The sequence below is a fragment of the Pelodiscus sinensis genome, chromosome 5 (assembly GCF_049634645.1).
Source record: "Pelodiscus sinensis isolate JC-2024 chromosome 5, ASM4963464v1, whole genome shotgun sequence".
Lineage (NCBI taxonomy): Eukaryota > Metazoa > Chordata > Testudines > Trionychidae > Pelodiscus > Pelodiscus sinensis.
The window spans coordinates 62,392,706-62,412,038 of record NC_134715.1 but is presented as its reverse complement, the minus strand read 5'-3'; the positions used below and the strand labels follow the sequence as shown (position 1 = coordinate 62,412,038).

The 19,333-nt window shown below is 47.0% G+C and overlaps 1 protein-coding gene across 2 annotated transcripts in view; it reads right to left on the bottom strand.

Annotated features, from left to right (window-relative positions):
* Positions 1-727: 727 nt before the first annotated feature.
* TMA16 (translation machinery associated 16 homolog) overlaps positions 728-19,333 on the bottom strand; it is a 156,399-nt gene continuing 137,793 nt past the window's right edge. For both annotated transcript variants that reach the window (XM_075930157.1, XM_075930158.1), the window contains exons 7-8: positions 7,170-7,212; positions 728-963 (exon numbers count right to left, since the gene is read on the bottom strand). In XM_075930157.1, the coding sequence (XP_075786272.1) occupies positions 771-963; positions 7,170-7,212 (236 nt within the window). In that variant the 3' untranslated portion in view covers positions 728-770. The remainder of the gene's footprint in view (positions 964-7,169; positions 7,213-19,333) is intronic.

Genomic DNA, 19,333 nt, shown 5'->3' with positions numbered 1-19,333 from the left:
AGTTCTTGTGCTCTTAAAGGAAATGGATAGAGAAGGAGATGCTTCCTATTATTCTCTCCTTCACTTCTTTTTAAGTCTGACAATGGCTTTCCTGAAATATGATCCAAGTTAAACATACAGGGAGGACATGCTTTACAGGAAGCACCAAAGCCTTCCTACAAGTGTGAAGCACTTTTCCATTATATTAACATGAGGCTATATAAAAGCCTGTTCCTCTAAGCCATCACCTGACCATTGGCCTCACAATTTGCTGAGATCTGGTTGCTTGCTCAGCAAAGAAAAATCTATCCCCACATTCAACAACTCCAGATTTAAGGCGCATGTTTAGTACCATTTTCTCTAAAAGCACACCCTACGTAATGGACCAAGTTACAGGTAATTACAATTACAGGACATATACACCTCATTATTATTATTATTATCTAAAGAGTGGGCCATACCATGAAAACCCAATCTCCAAAATCGCATTTGCTAAAACAGGTAATTCGCAGATTTGGCTGTGGGACAGTGCACTAAGGCTATGGATAACTATTCCCCACTAAGGCATACCTGAGGGGCTTCTGAAGAGAGGTAGGGGGAAAAAATTGAAGTTTTCTGAAAGTTTCAGATTTTAAAGCTTTCATTGTTTTTTTCTTTAAATAAGCATCACACTGAATCTAATGTACCTTAAGGCCAGGGTGAAGCACAAGCAACTAATCAAGTATTTAACCAGACAAGTAGTCTCAAATGTAACTGAAAATACCAGCTTTATTCTTGCCTCAAGTGATAGTTCAAATAGGTTCCTTGCAGTCACCTTTGACTGTTTCGTCTCTTGTATCAGGTGGTGGGTTAGTGTCTTTTGCTGCATCTAACTCCTCTTCAGTTTCCACATTTACCACCTCAGTCCTATTGCAAACTGCATCTTTAGCAGAGACCTTCCTCATTTTAATATTTGGCAGTTTCTTCAGATCACCATCCCATTCCCTGAAAGGAAAAAAAAAATACAATGGATAACAATGTTGAAAATGCAGAACCCAGAAAAAACAACACAGTTTACAGAAAAGGGTTTTCAGGCAACATTAGCTAGAGGCATAAGTCTGGAACCAGAAAGGATTTGCTGCGTTAGCTTGAGCCTTACATTAGTCCCAATGTGCTCTGTCCTCTGCAAATCTGTACTGGTCCATATGTGCACAAACAAGTGCATACCCCAAACGGTATATCTTCCTGCCACTTCTACACCCATGCAGAATTCTGTAAGAGGGGCACTTGTCCACTGTGATAGCATACCAGCAGGAGAATCTAAAAATGAACCCCCAAGCCAGCAACCATTTAACTGGGAGATAAGCAAGCAACAGGCAGTGAGGTGATTACCAGTAGTAGGGTAATGAGATAAGCAAATGGGGATTTTCAGAAGTCAGTGCTTAAAGGGTTAACAAATCTAGTACTGACTGTATAATGGAAGATTAAATTTTGGTAAATGCATGCTGCTGTATACTGCACTATGTGCAGTGTGTTCCCACAGCTATACTGCATTGGCCTGCAAAATGGTAAGATCTCAGCCAAGAAGGGTCTGGTTATCACTAAGGAACACACACTAAGAGTTCTGCAGAAAAGTAATGTTAGTCATTTATAGCAGTGACATTCTTCGCTAACAGTTAGTACTTGCCCAGCACGGTTTATGGGGGAAAAACAGTGTTTTGGATGAAGCATGTCAAGAAACTTTAAAAAGAAGAGCAGTGTTAACATTTTCACAAGGGAGCTGGGTAAGTCAAGCAAGTCTGCCTTCTTAATTCACACTATCAATTTAAATCCCCCCCTGCAGTTTCAACTGGATACAATGTTCTTAATTTCCAATCCTGAACTTGTACAATGCTGAGGGCAACTAAAACCGTTCTCACTTTTTACCCCAGAGCTGACTGTTTTCAATGATCAATCAAGTGATTCACTTATCTAGTTTGAAAAGTGCTTTAGGATTCTGTGGGATAAAACATGCTGAAAAAATGTAAGTTAAATATATTACTCATTCTACACCCACTGTCAATTCCTATTTCACACCTTGCTGGCTATGAACCAGTTGGTTTTAGATTTGACAGATTTAATTCCTTTTGTGCAAAGTAGTGAATACAGTTGGATCAATTTCCCGATTTGGGTACTCAATGTGAAAAGCTAATATTCCACCTACAGGAATACAGTACAGGCAGTCCCCGACTTACGCGGATCCGACTTATGTCGGATCCGCACTTACGAACGGGGCTTTTCTCGCCCCGGAGCTTGCGGGCGGCAGGACCGCCCAGAGCGCAGCGGTCCTGCCACCGCGTCCTCCGGGGCGAGAAAAGCTGCTCCGGGTCTCCCTGGTGTGCTGGGGGGAACTCCCCAGTACAGCAGGGAGACCCGAGCAAAGCCGCACAGGCGGCGGGGTCCCCCGCCTCTGCGGCTTTGTTCCTGTCTCCCTGCTGTGCTGGGGGGGAATTCCCCCCCAGCACACCAGGGAGACCAGAGCAAAGCCGCACAGGTGGCGGGACCCTGCTGCCCGTGCGGCTTTGCTCCTTTGCCCCGGAGCAAAGCCGCACAGGCGGCGGGGTCCCCCGCCTCTACGGCTTTGCTCCCGTCTCCCTGCTGTGCTCCCAGCAGGGAGACAGGAGAAAAGCCGCAGAGGCGGGGGACCCCCAGCACAGCAGGGAGACAGGAGCAAAGCTGCAGAGGCAGCGGGACCTCTGCGCCTCCGCGGCTTTGCAAGGGTCTCCCTGGTCTGCTGGGGGGGGAGGGGGGGCAGCTAGTGGGCCCTCCCCCAGCAGACCAGGCTTTTGTTGCGGGACACCTGGGGTAGAGCAGCTGGAGTGCTGCCAGGCTGGTCCTGCGGGGACCGACCCAACAGTGCCCCAGCTGTTCTGTCCCAGGAGTCCAGGTTCAGCCGCTGTTGAAACTGATCAGCGGCTGATTCCAGGAAGCCGGCGGCAGAGCAACTCTGCCTCGGGCTTCCTGTAGTCAGCCACTGATCAGTTTTAGCAGCGGCTGAATCTGGAGCCAGTTCCGACTTATACAAATTCAACTTAAGAACAAACCTATAGTCCCTATCTTGTACGTAACCCGGGGACTGCCTGTAGTTCATTATCATCTATGAGAGCTGTTAAAATGTTGTATGACTGATTCCAAGAAGATACAATGTATGTGTAATTTAAATTCACATAATGAATCTATTTCTTTCAAAAGGCTAAAGGTTGCATAAAGAAGGAAGAACTTGTTTAATTACTACACTGAAATTATAGATGTTTGACTATGCTAAATGCACATAGATTATTTTTCCTCAAGGGCGACTGGTTTTTTCTCCCCCCCCCCCCCTTTTTTTTTTTTTGGACAAATCTGCTGTGGTTCTAACAAGGTAATAAAACAGAAACCTTCTGTCAGAGTTTTCATGGTACAGTAAGTCACTCTATCCATTCCTGAATTTTAGTGCCTTTATAAACTTAACTCCTACCACACGGATGAAATCCACTGACGTCTTCTCCCCAATGGACAGAGGAGATTGAGCTGTGTTAATGAATCCACTGCATCCCCCACTTAAGATTTCTTATTGTTGTTCCTAGATAAATCTAGCTCTTGGCTGTATAATTTGCCTTCAATCTGACTGGATTATTACTGTGGTTTTAGTTTATTATGCTGAATTTTTGAAGAAAAATATTTAAAATACTGAGCACCTGTTACTTGCTCTGATTTAAAAGATTTAAAGGTGCTCAGCAACTGTGCAAACCCTTCCTTAAGGATTTCATTTTGCAAATAAACACAGGCATTACCATATCAGATTGGAGCACTGGTCCATCTAATCCACTATCCTGTACTTAGTACCAAAAGAAGGTCCAAAAATCTTTGATTATGGAATAGATTGTTGTGGAGAAAGAGGAACTAATGTGTCCATCAGGCTGTCTGTAATTTTCTTCTGTCTTAATGCAAAGAGTGAAATCAATTGTTAAAGGAATCAAACAGGAAAGTCAAAATAATGGCAAAAATAAGCAGCTTTAATTTGATTGATGGAGTCAAACATGAAAACTATTTGCTAAGAAGAGTTCACTCTCCACGAGGCTGGGCCTAGTATAAAAGGGGATGTAGCCCATGGAGCATCAGTGAGAGCTAAGAGACAGGGCATGCTTCGAACAGGACAGTCTGTTTCTTCCAATAGACTTAATCAAACTTACAAAATACTTGAAAAGAAAGCTTAAGATGTAAGTATAGGAAAATAGGACTCTGTTGTTCTAACCTTTTGCTCTGCATGTTCTGTACCTTAGATGAAAATAATGTTTTGTTTTAAAGATACTGTTTCTTTTACTAAAAATTATACTGTCACAAGCTCCAGAAGAGAAACTCTTACATGTGCCAAATCCACTTGTGCCTGCCACATTAAACGCAGTTAGGAAACAGGGGGAGGGGGCTGTGGCACAGAGATCCAGTCCCAGAATGACTGATCTGTGTGGATTCCTCAAGAGTGTGGTGTGGAACCCACTCCTGTCACCAGGGGTGGTCTCAAGGAGGGACAAAAGTCACAGTTTCACTTATAACCATGCCACCTGTATATACAGAAAGTTTTTTCCCCAATTCCCTGCTGATTTAGTGGCTGGCTCATGCTTTGAAATGTTATATCCCTCAACAGCAACAACAAAGTTGTGTCTCCTTTAATGCAACTACGTAAGCCAGTTCTTATGCATACAAATCTCTAAGTTGTCGCTAGGAATGATATTTTTTGTAACTGCATTCTATGGCTACACAAACCTGGGGAATCATGTTGAACTCTTAGCGGGAAGAACCAATAACTGCCTCAGTGTACACATGCAATACTGATGATTTTACTGTATCTACAAATTGCATAATGCACCCATACATCACAAGATATGACTAATCCATAACTCATACTGGTTACTTAAGGATATCGCCAAATAATACAATACTCAAACTACTGCATGAGGCTAAATATGATGCAGATAACTACTATTTAGTCTCTTTTGTGGGAAGACAGGGGAGAGTATGTGGCGGGTAGAAGTGGTGCTTGAGTATCTTCCCATTTGCCAATACACTTTGTGCCTTGAGCATATATTTGGCCCGTTCTCCTGGTTAAAAGTTAATGTTGGTCTTTCTAGGGCCAGAAGAGTCTCCCAAAGTAACATTCAAGGTATGTTTTCTTCTTGAGGAAAGGAACATGTTAACTCTATAGTGCATCCTGCTGATCAATGCATGGAAAAAAGAATTCAACTCGGCATGCTACCCCAATCCCCTGAATCTCTCCACAGCGCATGGGACAAGATTATCTCACATGACCTTCTTATCAACTAAGGAAATACAACCTAGAGGGGACTAGTGTAAGGTGAGTGCATAACTGGCTAGATAATCATTCTCAGAGAGTAGTTATCAATGCTTCACAATCATGCTGGAAGGGCATAACAAGTGAGGTTCCGCATTTGTCTGTTTTGGGACTGATTCTGTTCAATATTTTTATCAACGATTTATATGCTAGCATAGAGAGTATGATTATTAAGTTTGCAGATGATACCAAGATGAGAAGGGTTGCAATTGCTTTGGAGAAAAGGGTCATAATTCAAAATGATTTGGACAAACTGAAGAAACAGGATGTAATATAATAAGGACAAATGCAAAGTACTTCACTTAGGAAGGAACAATCAGTTTCACACCTTCAGAATGGAAAATGACTGTCTAGGAAGGAGTACTGCAGAAAGGGATTTAGGAATCATAGTGGACCACAAGCTAAATACGAGTCAACAGCATGACATTGCTGTAAAAAAAACAAACATGATTCTGGAGTGCATTAATAGGAATGTTATGAGCAAGATACAAAAAGTGATTCTCCTCTACTCTGGGAAACAAATTGTTCTCCTCTGGTTCCTACTCTGCAACTGATTAGACCTCAGTTGGAGTACTGTGTCCAGTTCCGGGCAGCACACTTCAGGAAACGTGTGGAAAAATTGGAGAAGATCCAGAGAAGAGCAACAAAAATGATGAAAAGGCTAGAAAACAATGGCCTATAACTGAAAGAACTGGGTTTGTTTAGTTTAGAAAACAGAAGGCTGAGAGGGGACATGATAGCGGTTTACAAGTATCTAAAAGGATGTTGCAAGGAGAAGAAAAATTGTTGTTCTTGACCTCTGAAGATAAGGGCAAGGGAGGTTTAGGTTGGACATTAAGAAAACTTCCTATTGGTCAGGGTAGTTAAACACTGGAATAAATTGCCTAGGGAGGTTGTGGAATCTCCATCACTGGAGATATTTAAGAACAGGTTGGATAGACATCGATCAGGAATGATCTAGATGGTGCTTGGTCCTCCCATGCAGGCAGGGGACTGGACTTGATGACTTCTCAAGGTCCCTTCCAGGTCTGGTATTCTAGGATTTTATATGCTATAAGAATTGCTAAAATATAGCTATGGAATTTCCCACATTTCAAGTCTGTCTGAAAATACCCCAAAAAGAAGACATTGAAGTTATGTGAACTCCAACCTGTCTCAGCACTTTAACCACGATTTTACAACCCTAGTTTAATCAGTTAACTAGTTAAACCTTGGATTTAACTGGTTAATTTATGTGGGATTTGGGGGATGAGGGAGAATCAGGAGCCAGCAGCCCCAAGTGTATGTGTGTGGGGGGGGGCGGGCTGGCTTCTGCTCTCATATTTAGGGATGTCAGGGGCTGGTAGCAGGAGACAGCAGCCCCAAACATGGGGGAGCCAGTTTCTGCTCCCAGGCCCCCTTGCATGGGAGCACTGGCTCTCGACCCCCACAGGGCTGGAGCAGCACTCTGCCTGTGATGGGTTGCAGGCAGGAGGCTGCTCCCAGGTACCAGTTAACCAATACCTAATAAAGCATGCTTACTGGGTCACGGGTTAATCAGTTACCAGGTCACATCCCTACTTTAAATCTTATTTCAATAATTAATTGTTACTAATCAATAAGTTACAAATTTAGGCTGCAGCAGCTAATAAAAAAATCTTAAATGCATGATAAATATTTCATCAGTTTCCCTTAAAACAAGGGAATCCTGGCCTCCACCAACTGCTTTTGTAGAATACTGGGTTGGCTGGTTTTCTTATTATTAAAAAAAAAAAAAAGAGGAGACATGGTTTGTCATTTCCAGAAATGTCCTGTTGGGCAAACATAAACCACAAAAGATTAAACACAACAAGAAGAAATTCACCTGAAAATCTTGAGGTGTTTGCTGTTCACAATGTCAGGAATATCTAATGGGGAAAAAATTAAATAGATTACCAGCTATTAATTATTCATAGCAATTCTCATTCGAGAGCAAACATTAAATTAGGACTTTATGAAGCATATGCAGTGGAAGCACTAAACTACAGAGTCAGAGGTGGATACAGACCAAGTTAAAAATTGTGAGATCCAAGAGAAGTCTACTTTTTCCTCCCACAACTGACAAAAAAGGGAGAGAAATCTGGGATTTCTAACAAAATGCTTTTCCTGACCTCATTTTAGCAGGCAGGGGGAAGATTCCCCCAACCTGCTTTATCAACTTTTTAGCCATCGCTAGCAGCTGAAAGAAAGCTGTGTTTTGTCTAAAAGTGTGTGTCAAAAAAGACAAAAGATTTAGGCTCTTAAGAGAAAGCAAAAAACGCCAATTAAGTGAAATTAGCAGCATAATTAAGTTATTTGTATTACAGTCATGCCCTTAGGTTCTCAACATACTATACATAAATACCTTCCCCCCCCCCTTTTTTTTTAAATGGGTAAACATAATGCCTTTTTCTAGTCCTCTGGAATCTCTCCTATCTTTCATGACTTTTTCAAGATAATCACTAATGACTCAGATATCTCCTTGATATTCTAGCGATTTAAAGACTTCTAACTCATCTAAGCAATTTTTAACTTGTTCTTTTCTTATTTTAGCCTTTGATCCTACCTCATTTTCACTAGCATTCCAGTCCAATTACTACCTACCTTTCCGGTGAAAACCCCCCCACCATTTACCCTAGCTTTGGTCTCCTCTTGCTTCCAATGTATTTGTAGTACGTTTTCTCATTACCCTTTAGGTCTCTATCTAGCTGAAACTCATGTTGTGCCTTTGCCTTTCTAATTTTGTCCCTACATATTTGTTTATAGTCATACTGTGTAATCTAACTTAGTTTCCACTTTTTGTAGGACTTAATGAAAATCTTCTGGGTAAGCCAGGATGGCCTTTTGTCATATTTCCCGTCTTTCTATGCAGAGTGCCTGAACTGGAAATCAAACCCAGATTTCTCTGGCTTCCAGTTCAAATAATCCATTTTAAACATATTTCTAAGATTTTAAAGACCAATAAAACATTAAGAAAAATGATCTTGCATAAGAGTGTATTCTCATGGAGAGGTAAAACCATATCTTCCTGTTTAAACACCCATATCCAAATGAAGCTCTCTTTAGCTGTGGAAAAATACCATTTCCTCCACCCAACCAATTCCATCATCTTGGCCCTATCAAGAACATTTGAATTGCCTGAAAAACTTAAGATAATGCCTGCTCAAGTAATAGTGATGTGGAGGTGCCCTATTGATGTACCTGTTTACTGAGTAAAATGTTGGCATTTATACTATATCATTACTATAAACAGAACTCCTGAGATTAAGAAATGGTCATTTTGCTGAAATTTCTATTATAAAAGAAATGGAGTTGGGATCTGTAATTACAATGTTGTGCTTGTCTTCTCTCTCCTTAAATGATTTTACTTATTGCCTAATCACAAAAAATAGCAATAGCTTTAATAAGAGCCTTTCATATTGATTAGTATCTGCCTGAACCTAACCAAACAGGAAATGAATGGGACCTACTAATACACTGATTATCCAACCTTTACTGAGTTAACATAGTACAGAATACAGAATACGAGCTTCTTGTACACAGATACAGGCAGTCCTTGGGTTACGTACAAGATAGGGACTGTAGGTTTGTTCTTAAGTTGAATCTGTATGTAAGTCAGAACTGGCATCAGCCGCTGCTGAAACTGATCAGTTTCAACCGCGGCTGAATCTGGATGCCAGTTTCTTAAGTTTCAACTTAAGAAACCCAAGCGTCCCCAAGTCAGCTGCTGCTGAAACTGATCAGCGGCTGATTCCAGGAAGCCTGGGGCAGAGCAACTCTGCCTCGGGCTTCCTGTAGTCAGCTGCTGGTCAGTTTCAGCAGCGCCTGACTTGGGGACACCTGGGGCAGAGCAGCTGGGTTGCTCCAGTAGCGCGGCTCCTTGGCGCTACTGGAGCAACCCAGCAGCACCCCAGCTGCTCTGCCCCAGGCGTCCTGATTCAGCCGCTGCTGAAACTGACCAGCAGCGGCTGAATCAAGATGCCTGGGGCAGAGCAGCTGGGGTGCTGCCGGGTTGGTCCAGAGCGGCGCTGCAGGACCAACCCGGCAGCCCCCAGCTGCTCTACCCCAGGGGTAGGCAAGAAAAGCCTGGTCTGCTGGAGGGGGGACACTAGCTGCACCCACCCCAGCAGACCAGGGAGACGGGGATGGCGGGACCGCCCAAGTCCTCCACGGCTTTTCTCCGTCTCCCTGGTCTGCTGACCTGGGAGACGCGGAGCAAAGCCGCAGAGCACGCGGGCAGCGGGACAGTCCAGGCGTGCCGCAGCTGTCCCACTGCTGGCATGCTCCGAGGCTTTGCTCCCCATCTCCCTGGTCTGCTGGCTTTGCTCCCGGGCAAACTAGCAAAGCCGCCCAGCAGACCAGGGAGACCAGGAGAAGCTTTTCTCGCCCCGGAAGACAAGGGTGGCGACCCGCCGCCCGTGAGCTCTGGGGCGAGAAAAGCCCCGTTCGTAAGTGCAGATCCGACATAAGTCGGATCCGTGTAAGTCGGGGACTGCCTGTATACAGCAGAGATGCTTTTTCTACTTTTCAGGCCAAATTCTGAATTTATTTATATTCCTATAAATACGTGCATTCCTACTAGCATCAAGGTGGTTGTACAGGGTGTCAATCAGTGCTCAATTGCCTGCTTTACATGATATAAAGCCTTTCCGTTTCTTGGCCATTTCATGCCATCAGTAATAGAATCATTGTAGAGAGAGATTCTAATGTTCAGAAGCTTTGAAGTTTTAGCACAGCATGGAATGCCTTATTACAGTCTAGAAACAGCTGTATAGATTTAAGGAGCAGCAAAGTGTCTCAAGAATAATGCTCTCTCTCTAGCACTAAATCTAATTTACTGCCTCATGACATATATATGTCACATTTCAGATGGCTCCTATACTGTCTTTGACCCTGAACACACAGTCAAAGTCAGAAGCTATTCTTTGTCTATCAATTTTCCTCACTCTCAAGATAATAAGCCAGATAATACTACCAATATTATATATATTTCTCCATGATAAAATACAGCATGGCATTTGTCATTAATCTGATTTGTTGTAGTCTGACTGCCTATGCTATTTTTAAAAATGTTTTCCTTATGCTGAATTTATAAGGTCATATACTGAAGTGCAACAGTATTTCAGACAGGCCTTGAGAAGTACTGGACATTAATTCAACTGTTCTACCTATCTTGATTACTGCAACAGGGATACCTACACTACTCTACATAATCCCTCAGGCCTTGATTTTGGGTCCTATGGAATAGTTTCACTCAGAGAGAAGTCCCTAAAAGAGTACTGACAAGCCTTGTAAATCTGATGTATCCTTCCTGGCTTATGAAAGAGCCACAAATAATGGGCGGCTACTCTCCACCAACAAGCCAATGCTTCATTTAGCAGAGAACTCCTCCTTTCCTTTTTCTAACATACAATAGATTGAGGTATCCTAAAGAAACCCACTCTGGACACATCATTTGTGCACAATTACTGCCCAGTGTCAAACTTCCCATTTCTGAACAACCTCAATCAACTACAAGTTCATCTACTTGAAGCTAAAATTCGAAACCAGTCATTCTAGATTCAGGCCAGGATATGGATCTGAAACCACTTCAGTACTAAGGATGTTAAACTGTGGTTAATTGACTAATTGAGTAGTTGATGGAATTCCCATTGACTACTCCACTAGTCGATAGGCACTTCTGCATTCCTCCTTTGAAATGTACAAGAACCCCTACTGGGGCTCTTTTACATTTCAAAGGAGGAACGTGCAACTCCATATGCAGCCCAGGGACAGCAGGAAGTCCCGCTCACTCCCAACTGCATGCCACGTGCCAGCTTTAAAATGCACAAGAGTCCCCAGAAGGGGCTCTTGTGCATTTCAAAGCAACAGCGCAGCATGGAGACTGGGGTCAGCTGGGGACTCTCCAGCTGATCCCGGGCTCCACGCAGCATTTCAGAGTCCCCCAACTGACCCCGGGCTCCACGCACGGCAGCGCTACACAGTTGATCCCAGGATCAGCTGTGTGGCACTGTCACTTTGAAGTACTCCTCCCCCCCCTTTACTTCCCGAGGGGCGGGGAATCGACTAGTCAACTGACTGATAAGCATTTGCTTATTGGATAGTAGACTAGTCCTTAACATCCCTATTCATTGCCAGTGAGGGATGATCTCCACCTGTCAACAGATAAAGGACAGATCCATTCTGATCTTCCTGAACCTCTTTCCAGTATTCAACATTTCTGACCATGAGATAGTGTTGTCTGGGTTCCAGGGTAATACAATAAAATGCTCTGAATCCTTCCTGGAGGGACACAACTGAAGAGTAGTAGTAGGGGAGTAATTTCCCACCACTAGATCCTCTCACTTGTGGAATCCCACAAGGATCAATTTTCTTCCCAGTCTTTTTCAACATCACATGAAGCCACTAGAAAAATGGGTCAGATCATCTTCTGCTCATGTGCAAGATGTGTTTCTTTCACCCTGCCATCTCTAACAAATACACAAACACATTTGAAAAAAACCACACACCTAAAACCTTACCGAAACAAAGACATTGCACACACCTAATCCTCCTGAGGAGAGAATGAGACACAAATACTACCTAACAAAGAGTCACTTCATTTAATGTATGATGCTCAGATGAGCACTGTGTAAGAATGTACAGGCAGTCCCCGGGTTACGTACAAGATAGGGACTGTAGGTTTGTTCTTAAGTTGAATCTGTATGTAAGTTGGAACTGATGTCCAGATTCAGCCGCTGCTGAAACTGACTGCCAGTTCCAACTTACATACAGAATCAACTTAAGAACCCCAAGCGTCCCCAAGTCAGCTGCTGCTGAAACTGATCAGCAGCTGATTCCAGGAAGCCCGGGGCAGAGCAACTCTGCCTCGGGCTTCCTGTAGTCAGCGCTGGTCAGTTTCAGCAGCAGCTGACTTGGGGACGCCTGGGGCAGAGCAGCTGGGGTGCTGCTGGGTTGCTCCAGTAGCGCCGCTCCTCGGCGCTACTGGACCAACCCAGCAGCACCCCATCTACTCTGCCCCAGGCGTCCAGATTCAGCCGCTGCTGAAACTGACCAGCAGCGGCTGAATCAGGACCCCTGGGGCAGAACAGCTGGGGTGCTGCCGGGTTGGTCCAGTAGCACCCAGAGCGGCGCTGCGGGACCAACCGGCAGCACCCCAGCTGCTCTGCCACAGGCGTCCGGAGAAAAGCCTAGTCTGCTGGGGAGGGGGGGGGGGGGGGCGTACTAGCTGTGCCCCCCCCCCACCCCAGCAGACCAGGAAGACGCGGGCGGCGGACCGAGACACACCGCGGTCCCGCCGCCTGGGTCCTCCGCAGCTTTGCTCCCAGTCTCCCTGGTCTGCTGGAGACCAGCAGTCCAGGGAGACGGGGAGCAAAGCCTCTGAGGACGCCAGCAGCGGGACAGCCGTGGGGCGTCTGGGCTGTCCCGCTGCTGGCTTCCCCGAGGCTTTGCAAAGCCGCGGGGGGGCTCGGGCAGTGGGGCAACCCAGGCACGCCTGGGCTGCCCCGCTGCCCGAGCCCCTCCACGGCTTTGCTCTGCGTCTTCCTGGTCTGCAGACCAGGGAGACGCGGAGAAAGCCCCGGAGTACATGGGCGGCAGGACCGCGAGGTCCCACAGTCCATGTCCTCCGGGGCGAGCCCCGTTCGTAACTGCGGATCCGACATAAGTCAGATCCGCGTAAGTCGGGACTGCCTGTATACAGAAAAGAATGACTGCTTTTGCTGCTGTTCCTCCTACTTTAACTAGACAATAGCCAAGTGTAATCTATCCACTTCTTGTCAGTTTTTCTAAGGCTCACAGGATTCTAAATAGCATCAGTGAAGACTCAAGATACAAAAAGGAAGTTACTCACTTCGTGCAGTAACGATCGTTCTTCGAGGTGTGTCCCCGTGGGTGCTCCACTTCTGGTGTCGAGCTGGTCCCGGCGCCGCAAATCGGAGCTTTACAGAGCTGTGTGTGTGTGTGGTCGGGCAGCGCACGTGCACTCTCGTTTCGCGCCTTTCATCTACCGCGCGCTGCCCGGCTCCCACCAGTTCGTCTCACCGCCTATCTGAAAGACAGAAAGACAAGATTCCGAAGCAGGGAGGAGGGTGGGTCGTGGAGCACCCACGGGGACACACCTCGAAGAACGATCGTTACTGCACGAAGTGAGTAACTTCCTTTTCTTCTTCGGGTAGTCCCCGTGGGTGCTCCACTTCTGGTGACTCCGAAGCAGTAATCTCGGCTAAACGTGTGTTTCGGAATCGGTATTCTGAGCAGCAGGCAACACTGCCAAGGCTACTGCTGAGTCAGAGGCGAAGTGCTGAACAATTGCATAATGTCTTGAGAAGGTAGAATTTGAAGACCAAGTCGCAGCACAGCAGATGTCACGAAGAGGGACACCTTTCACGAAAGCTGTAGACGCAGCAACTGCTCGTGTTGAGTGAGCTCTAGTTTGCGAGGTGAGAGACTTCTTACGAATAGTATAGCACGTCGTAATACAAGAGACAACCAGTTTGGAAATGCGCTGGGCGGATAAGAACTTGCCCCTAGAAGGCCCCGATGTTGAAATGAAGAGGCGGTCTGTCTTACGTAAAGCACGGGTTCTGTCTATATAGAAAGCCAGAGCTCTACGGACATCAAGCGTATGCAGGAGAGCGTCTTGTTGAGATGCATGCGGTTTTGGGTAGAAACATGGCAGAACGATTGGTTCGTTTATGTGAAATTCCGTACAGACTTTAGGTAGAAAGGCTGGATGAGACCTCAGTATCACTGATTCCGGGTTGAAGACTGTATAGGGAGGTGTTGACATTAGTGCGGATAATTCGCTCACCCTGCGTGCTGATGTTATGGCCAGAAGAAAGAGTACCTTCATTGTAAGCATCGGTAGTGGTACCGTGGCCAACGGTTCAAACGGTGGCCTAGTGAGGACATCAAGTACCAGGTCAAGACTCCATACAGGTGGCGGAGGCCTCCGTGGTGGGTTGAGGTTAGCCAATCCTCTGAGAAATCTAGCCATCATGGGGTGAGAAAAAACTGACTTGCCTTCAACGGGGTAGTGAAAGGCAGCTATCGCCGCTATATGGACCTTAAGTGATGAAATGGCTAGTCCGGTTGCCTGCAGCTGGAGGACATAGTCCAATAAGACATGCATCGGCGAAAGCAAGGGATCCAGGAGTTTAGGAGCACACCATCGTACAAATCTGGACCACTTTGACAGGTAAGTTTTCCTGGTGGAATCTCTCCTGCTGTGCAGGAGAACACGCTTCACCTGGTCCGAACAAAGATTCTCGGACTCGCTGAACCATGTACCATCCATGCAGTGAGGTGCAGAGTATCCAGCTTTGGGTGACGCAGGGAGCCTCTCTGTTGTGTCAGCAAGTCCGGTAGGCAAGGTAGTCGGCGCGGTGCTCGTACAGAGAGCTGCCGAAGGGTTGAGTACCATGGCTGCCTGGGCCATGCTGGGGCTATAAGTATCACTCGGGCCCTGTCCATCACAATCTTCTCGAGTACTCTGGGAATGAGTACAACAGGGGGGAATGCATACAAGAGTGATGTGCCCCAGTGAAGGAGGAATGCGTCTCCCAGAGAGTGAGATCCCACTCCCGCTCTGGAACAGTAAGCTGTGCATTTCGCGTTGGCACGTGTTGCGAAGAGATCTATCACCGGAAACCCCCACTGATGGAAGAGAGTTAAGAGGACATCTGTGCGGATCACCCACTCGTGGTCCTGGGGGAAATACCTGCTCAGTGCATCCGCTGTGGTATTGCTCACACCCGGTAAGTATGACGCGACTATAGAGATGTTGTTTCGAATGCACCATTTCCAGAGGCGGATCGCCTCTGCGCAAAGTGAACGGGATCGGGCACCCCCCTGTCTGTTTATGTAGTACATTGCCACTACATTGTCCGTGAGAATTCTGGTGACAGTACCTCTCATGTATACCTTGAAGTGTTTGCAGGCATGAAACACGGCCCGAAGCTCGAGAAGATTGATATGGAGCATCATCTCCGTCGTGGACCAACGACCTTGAACTGTTTTTGTGCCCATGTGGGCACCCCAGCCGATGAGAGAAGCGTCTGTGGTTATCTCTCGTGACGGTTGTGGTGCATGGAAGGGGACTCCTGACAACATGTTGTTGTGATTCATCCACCATACTAGGGAGTCCTTGACATTTACTGGAAGTACCACAGTCTTGCAGATGCTGTGGTCCGTAGGCTTGTAAACCGTGCTTAGCCAATGCTGCAGACACCTGAGGTAGTCTTGAATGGCGCACTATGATTGTTGTGGAAGCCATATGTCCCAGAAGCTGGAGACACACGCGTACCGGGAGCATTGGAGCTTGCAAGACTGTTTTTATCAGGTCTTGCATTACTTGAAAACACTCGAGTGGAAGGTGGACTCTTTCCGACTGGGAGTCGAGACGCGCTCCTATGAAGTTTAAAATCTGTGTTGGTAGTGGGCGTGATTTTTGAGTGTTCACGATAAGGCCGAGGGAGTCGAACAACTCCTGAGTTGCGACTACCATGTGCTGAGCCTCTAACTGGGTGCGTGCCTTGATGAGGCAATCGTCGAGGTAGGGGAAGATAACGACTCCTATCCTTCAAAGATGGGTAGCCACTACCGCTAGTGTCTTGGAGAACACCCTTAGGGCCGAAATGAGGCCGAAAGGCAGGACCCTGTATTGAAAATGGTCGTCGCCCACTACAAATCTGAGAAAACGCCTGTGCGCTATGTGAATCGTTACATGGAAATATGCGTCTTGCAAATCCAGGACTGCGAACCAATCTCCTTTGTTTAGTGCTGGCATGATCTTGGCCAGGGTGGTCATTTTGAAGCGCTGCTTTCGGATAAAACGGTTGAGACCCCTCAGATCGAGGATGGGTCTCCACCCCCCGGACTTTTTGGGAACCAGGAAATACCTGGAGTAGAACCCTTTGCCTCGAAATTCGTCGGGTACTCTCTCTATGGCTCCAATCTCGAGTAGGTGAAGAACCTCTTCTCGAAGAGCGGCCCCATGAGACGGGTCCCTGAGAAGGGATGGGGTGGGAGGAGTGGTAGGAGGGATTGATGCGAACGGGATTGTCAGGCCCGATGATATGACCTCTAGGACCCATCGGTCCGAGGTAATGGTGGCCCATTGATGAAGAAATGGCCTCAGGCGGTGGTGGAATAAGGTGGTGGTGGTGATTGCAGGCTTTAGAGTGTTGACCGGTGGAGATATGTTCGCGTCCTCCGCACGGGAGTCAAACCTGCTGCTTCTGGGAAGGCCGAGCAGCAGAGCGGTTCTGTTGTTGACGTTTGCGCTGAGGGCGCTGTCTGAATCTAGGCTGGTCGGATCCACGCTGCTGTTGCTGCTGCTGCTGCTGCTGCTGCTTATAGGGGAAAAAATCATATCTCCTCTGGAAGGGGTAGTATCGTCTGCGTTTAAAAGGTGACGTGTACATCCCCAGAGAACGGAGGGTCATACGAGAGTCCTTGCCAGAATGGAGGATCTCATCGGTAGTAGAAGCAAACAACTTCTGGCAATCAAAGGGTAAATCTTCCACTTTGGAGTTCAACTCCTTAGGGGCTCCCGCTGACAATAGCCAGGAAGCTCTCCTCATCGCAATGCCTGTTGCCATCGCTCGAGCGGCTGTGTCGGCAATGTCCGTGGCTATCTGAAGGGCTGTCCTACATGCGGTGAAACCTTCCTGGACAACCGATCTAAGGAGAGACTTCTTACTGTCAGGGAGGTGCTGCATAAGTTCCGGTAACTTAGAGTAATTATCAAAGTTATGGTTCGATAGCAGAGCAGCATAATTGGCAACCCTCAGTAGCAAGGTTGAGGAGGAGTAAACTTTCCGACCAAAGTGGTCCAATTTCTTTGTCTCCCTATCCGGTAGGGAATTCTTAAATTGGGGCATTTTGTTCTTGTGACGAACCGCATCCACTATCAGGGAATTCGGCTGGGGGTGATTGAAAAGAAAATCCAGACCTTTGGATGAGACAAAATACTTCTTATCAATTTTCTTATTAGTGGGCGGTATCGATGTTGGCGTCTGCCAGATATCCTGTGCCACTTCTAAGATGGCTTCATCTACCGGGAGTGCAATCTTTCTCTGTTGTTTAGGGTGCAGATTCTTAAACAACTTATGCTGTTTAGCTTGAGACTCAGTGAGCTGCACTTCCTGGGATTGCGCTACACGTTTAAACAGGTCTTGGAATTCCCTAAGATCGTCCGGTGGTGACTTCTCGCTCATAGACAACGGTTCATCCCTAGAGGGCTGTGGTGAACTGGTATTAGGGGACATATCCTGATCAGCTTCCGAGAGTTGCCCTTCCTCTAGGTCTGACATTCATGAACAATGCGTGGGGGAACGAGAAGATACAGGGCGTCGTAGCGGAGAACATTTGGAGATCTCCGAGCGGCCAGAGCGTGGACTAACTGACCTACAGGAACATGGAGACCTGCGATGAGATCGAGAGTGACTGCGATGAGATGATTCAATATAGTCCGGTCTATAACGATGGGTATAGTGCCGGCCAGACCTTGCAGGGGACAAGCGTCTAGAAGATCTAGTGCTATCATACCTGACGTAATATGCACTTCTAGATGAATGAGTTGGTGATCGTGAGCGTCTTGCAGGAGAAGGAGATCTGGAATATCTCTGGTGTGAACAGCTACGCTCTCTATCATAATAGTGACGAGATGAGAGACTGCGGTGGTAATAACGCCCATGGTCTCTTGCGTGGTGCGTAGAGGCACAACGGTAAGGGGATGGCTCGTGGTGAGACCTTGGCGAGGTACTCTGGGAGATTCCCTGGGCATTTGATTTTTGTGTTGATGCTGCTGGCTGTGTAGAGCCTGGAGAGTGAAGGGTTAAGGGCTGTGAAGCAGACATCTGAGTATGGGCACGCTGATCCCCTGCCAGTGCTGAGGACAGCTCCCTGTGGGGGGCCGTGGTTAAAAGCCCTTCAGCAGCCAGCACCGATACAACTGGAGCCGCTGCGTCTGTCTCTTTAAGAAGCCCCGGTGCCGGGTGAGGATCCCGAGCAGGGGGCTGACGAGACTCTGAAGTGCCGGCCGGCTTATTCACTGACGGAGCACGGGTTACCCTCGAACGAGAAGTGCCCGGCTTGTCACCTGCGCTTGCCCGCGACTGCGGAGCAGCTGGCAGGGAGTGAGCAGGAGAGGCTTTCCTCTTTTTTGATGAGGACAAAGCCTCAGAAGGAGCCTTCCGCTTATCAGTGGTGGGGTCCGAGGCAGAGGATCCTGAGGCAGTGGAAGGCATGAGAGCCTTATCAAACAGGATCTCCTTCAAGCGACGTTCCCGCTCCTTGCGGGCTCTAGTCGTTAGGCTGGCACAGTGGGTGCACTTCTGGGGGATGTGAGTCTCCCCAAGGCAGCGAATGCAAGCCGAGTGCCCATCTGACACCGGCATTGGTTCAGCACAGCATTCACATTTTTTGAAGCCGGGGGAGCCCGGCATTTTGAATTGTGGGGACTGAACGTTACCGCCGGCTAAGTGCAGCCGCTTGTATGCGTCCCCAGCTTCTCTGAGTTACTTTCCTTCTGTTTACTCTATTTAAATTTTATTTCCTTTCTCTTTTTTTTTTTTTTGGTAACCGGAGCAGGCAACAGAAAAAAACGCCAACACTATATATGTAGCACTGCTCTTACTCGGTTTTTTCTTTTCCTTTTTTTTTTTTTAAACCGCGTCTGCCAACGGGGCTAGACGCGCTATGTATTTTAACATTTAAAGCTATGAAATTTCCCCACGGCAAGCAGCCGAAGGGAAGAAAGGGGAAATTTGAGGAGAAAGTGGGGAAGCTCCGTCTGCGACCCAAGGCGGATGAGAAGAACTGGCGGGAGCCGGGCAGCGCGCGGTAGATGAAAGGCGCGAAACGAGAGTGCACGCGCGCTGCCCGACCACACACACACACAGCTCTGTAAAGCTCCGATTTGCGGCGCCGGGACCAGCCCGACACCAGAAGTGGAGCACCCACGGGGACTACCCGAAGAAGAAGTCTTAGTTTTCACTCTATAGC